This window comes from Triticum dicoccoides, chromosome 1B (genome assembly GCF_002162155.2).
Source record: "Triticum dicoccoides isolate Atlit2015 ecotype Zavitan chromosome 1B, WEW_v2.0, whole genome shotgun sequence".
NCBI lineage: Eukaryota > Viridiplantae > Streptophyta > Magnoliopsida > Poales > Poaceae > Triticum > Triticum dicoccoides.
Window position 1 is genome coordinate 148127542 of NC_041381.1, and position 7280 is coordinate 148134821.

A 7280-nucleotide genomic window follows, 5' to 3' on the forward strand; every position below is an offset into this window, starting at 1 on the left:
AAGATTTGCAACACATTGCAAATAACCTACCAGATTCATTTACTGACTATATAAAGGTGTTACGCAATCCTACAATCATGGAAAAAATACTTGAAAGAGTTACCAACAAAAACCACTCCACTCCCCATTCGATGCAACAAGGGGAGATGTATGGCAAAAATACATCAGGATTCAGCTTCTCGCATGTAAGGATATTAAGGTCTCTAAATCAGTAAATGCAAGTCAACTCCACGTTGACAGACATCTAATGGGTAGTATACATCTAGTGGATGGGAAACCTCCACCAACCCAGGTTATAGTGCACACAATGACCGGGACATCGTAATACGCGACTCAGCCGCATTGGGAAATCACGACCAAACGATATTTCCATCAGCTATATATTGATATATATATATATATATATATATATATATATATATATATATATATATATATATATATTCTAGAGAAACAAATAACTAGAAGTCTACAATTGTCGACATACATTTCTTAACTAGATTGCAAAAATCTTTCAAATGATTCAGATCCAAAGACCATGGCCATGGCAAAGTGTGAACAACACTTGGACTGAACTCAAGAAAAGGGTATTATCTAGTTAGAAATAATCTTGCTCAATAATGGGAAGGTATTCATAAGAAATACCTAGAACGGCTTTCTTCTGGAAACCGAATTGAGAACAACGAGGTGGTGAAACATATAGCAAGTATTGTAGAACAAGGGTTCACGCAGATACCCCCAACTATTCTCCAAAGGTGGAATCTCTTTCCGATAACTTATATCATGGCAATACAAAATCATCTATCTCTGCTGTTGATAGATGTAGTGATCACATATCCATGTGGATCACTAGATTCATACATATATGATTGATTTCTAATGTAAACTCAATTCTGAATCGAAGTACAAAATGCGACATACATTGTGTAAAACTTAGTAAGTCACCATATATACGACTTATTGTTGTCAGTACATATGGTACAACCTACGTACTGGGTTCCTTATACACAAGGATTACTCCTACGATGATGATTATCCATGTTTGTGTGTCTGCAACGATGACACATGTAATTATCTAAATGAAAGAGTTTAAAAATGAAGGATTTGGCTAAACCAAAATACCGCTCGTTACTACAACTTGAGCACCTTCATTCATACATTATGGTATACTACGTTGACTATACCCAAAATATATTGGAGAAATTGATTATGGACAAATATTATCCATCCATAACTCTCATGGTAGTTCATTCTCTAGATGTAGAGAAAGATCTATTTAGACCAAGAGATGATGGAAATGAGATATTGGGACTCAGTGTTCCATAATGCCATTGGATCCACCAAACAGTTTTGGTTGGGACTCAAGAATATCTATCAATATCTTCAAAGGAATCAAACATCTTGTCCTAGTTTTTCAAAGTTTCAGAGAAATCTGAACACCAATAGCAAGCTCAGTGTTCCTACTAGGTGTGGTACTCATTCCATAACAGTATTAGAAACTGACCTCGTGGCTACATCCACCAACCATGATCTCAAGGATAATGTTGCTTGTGTTGCCCGGATGCAAACATGTTACTAATAAGCAATATCTTTATATTGCATATCTTGCAAGTCAAATCATACAACTGATTTGTCCACTAAGTCTCTACCAACTTATACATTCCAAAAAAATGTTCATGGAACTAGTACATGACTACTTCGGAATTTGCAAGAATCAGGGGGAGTATCTTCCTGGATTGTTTCCGTTCAATGCATCATATTATACTCTTTTTTCCTTCATGTGTTTACTATACAGGTTCTCATAAAGGTTTTTAATGAGGTAATATAAACACAAGATCATATGTCATACTTTCAGTTCTCCCCACTCGGGTTTTTAAGAAAGTGTATACGACATATTTACTCAAAACTCTATGAGTCGTCTTGTATCGAGTTAAATGAGACAATAACCATTATATGTTGCATCATTTTCTCCTTATTTTTCCACTAGGTTTGCAGGATTTTTAGCAACATATCAAACACATATATCCTCACTTTTTCCCACAGTGTTTTGGAGGAGTTTTCAAGATGATGATACTTACACTAAAATGCATGGATTAGGGGGAATGTTAGGCTTTAATTAATCCTATTAATCCATGGTTTTTCTGACAAAGGCGGTTGCCTCATGTCCCTTTGGACACACCCCTTCGGGGGCTAACTGTTCACTTTACATCTTTGTCTATCGTCTCTCTCATTCTCTACTAGAAACAGTTCCGAGCATGTTATGCACCCAATAGGAGCTCCCCCACCGATGCCACCCATAAGTGATAAAAAATGCTTCACACAGGCGAAATCCCTCGCCTGGACCGGCCCATGCAATAGGGACTTCCTTACTGTGCTCTGCGTGCTGGTAGAAAACGCAGCACGCCCGTTTGAGCATGTCCGGGCGGTCTGTTTTTAATTTTTTTTTGTTTTTTCTACTGTAATAATTTGAGACTTAAAAAACATCTGAATTTAGAACAATGAGAATTTTGAAATCAAATGTTTAATAAAACATAAATTGTTTGTGTATTTAAAATTGTTCATGATTTTATAAAAAATGTTTGCTTATTAATTTTTTTTTCTAAATTTTGAAAACAATCTTTCAGGAAATCAAAAGGTGTTCATGATTTCTTAGAAAATACGGGTACTAAAAAATGTTAATGAAATTGAATTTTTTTTGCCAATTCAAAATATATTCATGAATGAAAAATATCCTAAAAATTCTAAAACTGTGCGGGACTTACAAATTATTTTACTCATTCATAAAATGATCATGCATTTTAAAAAAATTGTTAAGTAAAAAAATGTTCGTGAATTCAAAAATCGTTTCACCAATTTCCAAAACAAGGTTCGCCATTCTAGAAATTTCAGCTGATTCAATAATTTTTTTTAAAAATGTTCACAATTTTTTTCCAAATAGTATAAAATGTTAATGAATTCGAAAATGTTCTTGATTTTAGAAAATTTGTAAAAGTATCCATGAATTTGAAAATGTTCACGAGTTTAATTTTTTTTTCATGACTTCACGAAATTGAGAGTGATGATATATCTCGGCGATGCAGCAAAATGTGATCATGGCAATTGGAGATTATGATTTTTTTTTCTCCTGTTGCAACGCATGGGCCCTTTTGCTATTTCGACATAAACCTTGGTTCGGTTCCATTTTGCAACTTGGTACTTGCCCTTTTCGACATGTACACCGTTAATTATACCTTCTTATTTTCACTAGCTTCAGGCCATTTTTGTTATCTAAACCAAAAATGGAAAGAAAAACACATTCCACCACCTTGAGCACTTCATCCCCTTTCTAGAAACGGAGCTCGCCGGGGTTCAACTCGTATTCCGGTATCTCCCCGAGGTTCGACACCATCATCGGCATCCTCCTGTTTCTCTGCAAATTACAGGCGATCAGAGACAGAGACCAACACATGAACCACGAATCCATCAATCAAACAAATCAAAGAGACAGTTCATGTGATGGAAAGAAAGATATATGTGCAAGGTACAATGCCTAGCGCCAAGAGAATGAATCAGCCCTATTTTTCAGTTTCCACACCTTGGTGTGGTGTGTACAGTGTATATGTTGTTTCTCCCGATAACTTCATGTTAATACAGTGTACATGGTTTATGTCTGGTTACCATGTTGTTTACACTGTTCTGACGTTTTATTGAGACGCTTTGTCAGCAATCAATTACCAATTGGTTGCACATCGGTGGGATTGGTGCAGTTACACGACAGATTCCATAGGGTGACGAAAATCAGAGTTTACCATACTTCTGACATCAAAGTTGAGTTAGAGCTGGTGGCTGGAGGCATTCTGATCAGGAGTTTAGTTTCATTTCGATGGAAATAGAACCGGGGTGCTTAAGGCTTCTGGAGTTATACAAGAGTGAAAGCTGTAAAATAACTGTTGTAATAAAAAAATTGTGAATAACTACTATAACTCAGTTACTTCTGCCTATTTATCCTGCATCAATCACCAGAGTTTGGCTTGTACAGTATGATTTAGAAACTGATTGGAAACCTCAGTACATTGTTTGCACATTGTGATGTCAGAGATAGAGCTCCTCATGTCAAAGTTGATTAATCATTTTGTGCATGAAGGCCGGCAAAAGAAACAGCAGAAGGCGAATGTATTAGGAACAGCTGACAATATGGGAACAAGGAAAACCCAGTCTACAAAGAGAAGGACGAAGCCAAAGAATTCCTATTGACTTGCTGAGAAACACGGAAATATATACTTACCAGCAGAGTCGACTCTCAGTATCATGAATAGCTATTACAGAAGTATGTGATATGCAAATAATACTTTGAAAGGAAAACCAGACCGAGCAGAAATAGCATGAACAATTACCTCTCTTGTGTAGAAAAAAGACTGGTATTATTCCAATTTGAAAATGTAAAAAGAAATAAGAATATTTGATTACTAGTGAATGCTAACCTTGCAATTGATCAAGTGTGTAATGGGAATATAAGGTAACAATACTAGGTTTACTCTTCACAACCATTAACTCACAGTACAAAATTCACATACTTCTGGGTGAAAAAGAAAGGATAATTCAGTCTTCAATACAAGAAGGAAGCACTGATTGAAACTAGAAAACAAGCATGCACTGCTGACTGAAACTATAATAAACGAGGTAGCATCCATATTCTTCTTTCAGACATAAGACAGCACAATCTTAAGGTATCAGACCATTGACAAATCACGGATATGCTTCTGAAGGAGCATCTACAAAACAACAGTTGAAAGGGTCGGCAATTGACAAGTCCTGGCCGGGATCCAAACAGCGAATCCAACTAGCAGAACTTCTTCCAAATTTCAATCGGGCGTCTTGAGAAGCTCTATTTTTCACTTCTAGCAGCCTGAGTTGACGAGTCATCCATTTCTTGTCGATACGAATCTCCTTATACACTTGAAAGTTGATTTCATTTACCACTTTTGCATTCAAAACGAAGAACTTTGCAAATCCAACATCTTCCTCACCACCTTTGTAATTTTTCAGAACCAGTACTTTGAGATGCCTCTCAAGGCATTTGATTGGATCTAGTGACTCATACCGAGGCACATTTTCTATCGCTGCCCACGTAAAATAGTGCCTCTGGGAAGAACATAATAAACATATGTTAATATTTTGCTAACTAGGCTCTATTAGATGAGAATTGAATATTCATTTTGATATACAAAGGAAAGAAAAATGAATACTCACAAAGACAGAGCTTTTCCAAGCAGGGGAAGCATCTAAGGATGTCAAGAACTGCATCCAAATCAGGGCTAAAGAAATGGAGAGCCAAAACCTTTACAGTGCATATTGTGACTTTCAAACTGGATGGGATCAATCGCTAAATGAAGAAAACAATGGAAATTAATAAGCACCCGAACTAACAATGCCAGCTAAAAGTCTAGAGACTGATTCTGCATTTCTGCTGTTACCTGGAAGACTATATTAGCAATCTCAATTTCTGGGATTCGGGCAGATAAAAGGCCCAATATCTCCAATTTAGGTGCCTTAATTACCCGGATAGTCTCACGGTCACGGCCTGTGCCCGGATTTAGCAGCAGCCTTTCAAGGCAAGGGGCGTCCTCAATGAACAATTCTCCTTTCCTCTCAAACAAAGAGCAGACGATGATGATCCTGAGAGTTGTCGAGCTAATGCGGAGACAATTCACATCAGGAATACCCTGCAATTTAAGTGACTCCAACACACGGCAACCAGAGAGCACCCCAGAGAAGGCATCCTCGGAAATGGAGACGCGGAATAAGGTGAGCTGCTTGAGCAAGGGAAAACTCAGCGAATGGGCAATATCATTTGGGAATTTGCAGAGGCCAATTTTTGCCACAAGGAGGGTTGGTGCTAAGCGGAACGCGGATGGTGGCAGCGGGAAACGGTTCTCACGTCCAGAGAGAAAGGGCTGCCTAAAGTTGATGTCGAGCTCCTGAAGGTTGTCAAGGGCAGGGAAGACGAACCAGTTCTCGATCTGAGCGGCTTCCTCGGCATACCTCTTTTCCGCTATGTGGAGGCGGATGGAATAGACGACGAAGCGGCGGGCGGGGCCAGGGTGGTCGGAGAGGATCTTGGAGATGAGGGAGAAGCGCTTGAAGTCGTTGGAACAGAGGTGTTTGGAGGCGTCGAGGTTGAGGGGCGCTGAGCGCCAGAGGGGACGCCATCGGCGAGCGACAGCCTGGGTGCGTGCGCCGTCTTTGGTGGGCAGGAGGGAGATGATTGTGCAGAGGATGTCATCGGGGAGTTTGCTGATGAGATCACCGTGGGTGATGAGATCGCCGCCGCTGACGAGCTCATCGTCGCGGCTCCGCTTCCGTGGCCCGCGACTCTTGGCCGCCGGTTCCACCGCCTTCTTTTTCTTCTTCATGTCGCGTGGCTGGCGAGATGGAGAATTTGGATGGGGAGGTGGTACTACGAATCCGATCGAGGACGGTAGGAGGGCTCTTGAGCTGCTTTCAAATTTATAAGCCGTGGAAGTACATGAGGCGCTCGCTCTATCTCATCGCGTCTCGTGCCGGTGACGAAAAGTTCGGCCACCGCGGACATGTGTCGCCTCGACTCCGCTGCGACCGAATGCGACAAGGTGCGTGCGCGGCCCCGGACCCCAGCTTGTGTGTGTGTCCGTCAGGGTAGCATGTGTGTTTTTTCACATGTTTCCTCGGCTTGGACCGAATAACACGCGTACCCCCTTCGTCTGGGTTTACTGGGCCGTGAGCAATCTAAACGTGTCTGTTATTTCAAGTAATTAATTCGATTCTAATTCTTTTTTTCTTTTTTTTTGCGAAATTTTGGTTCTAATTCTGCCCGTTTATAACTATTCAATGCATGCACTTTCCTTCTCCACGATGGGTCACACGCCAAAGAAATTGCCCCGGCCAGCTTCCAGCAAGCGCTTTTGGTCAGTTATCAAGTACTCCCTCTGTCGAGGTGCATACGGCGTTTATGGAGGTGCACCGCGGAGGTGTGCACAGATTGGATGAGGCAAAATTTAATAGCATATTTTTACACGGATATTGTCTTTGGAGGCCGAGCTCCATGGAGCTCGGTTTTGAAAAAATTGAATTTTGTTGAATTTCATATTTTCTACATTTCAAAAAATTCTGAAAAAAAACACACATATATATGAAGGCCTAACACACACGTGTGTAAATTTTCAGGGCAAAATAAGTTGAAATGAGGGCTGTGCAAAAAAGACAAATCTGAGGCTTTTTAACACATGACACTATTCATCGTCCCGGACCAGGAATTTGTCTTT

General features: G+C 39.9%; 1 protein-coding gene across 1 annotated transcript; it reads right to left on the reverse strand.

Moving 5' to 3' along the window:
• Nucleotides 1-4548: 4548 nt before the first annotated feature.
• Nucleotides 4549-6392, reverse strand: LOC119350243 (putative F-box/LRR-repeat protein At5g02700). The gene is made up of 3 exons (XM_037618171.1): nt 5454-6392; nt 5230-5362; nt 4549-5121 (listed from the first exon to the last, which is right to left on the reverse strand). Coding segments are annotated over exons 1-3 (1074 nt in total). The 3' UTR covers nt 4549-5119.
• Nucleotides 6393-7280: the final 888 nt, after the last annotated feature.

Coding starts and splice junctions, on each gene's coding strand:
- LOC119350243 (XM_037618171.1), bottom strand. CDS start 6,392: ATGAAGAAGAAAAAGAAGGCGGTGGAACCGGCGGCCAAGAGTCGCGGG. Junction 5,363..5,453: donor TTGCTAATATAGTCTTCCAG/GTAACAGCAGAA, acceptor TTCTTCATTTAG/CGATTGATCCCATCCAGTTT.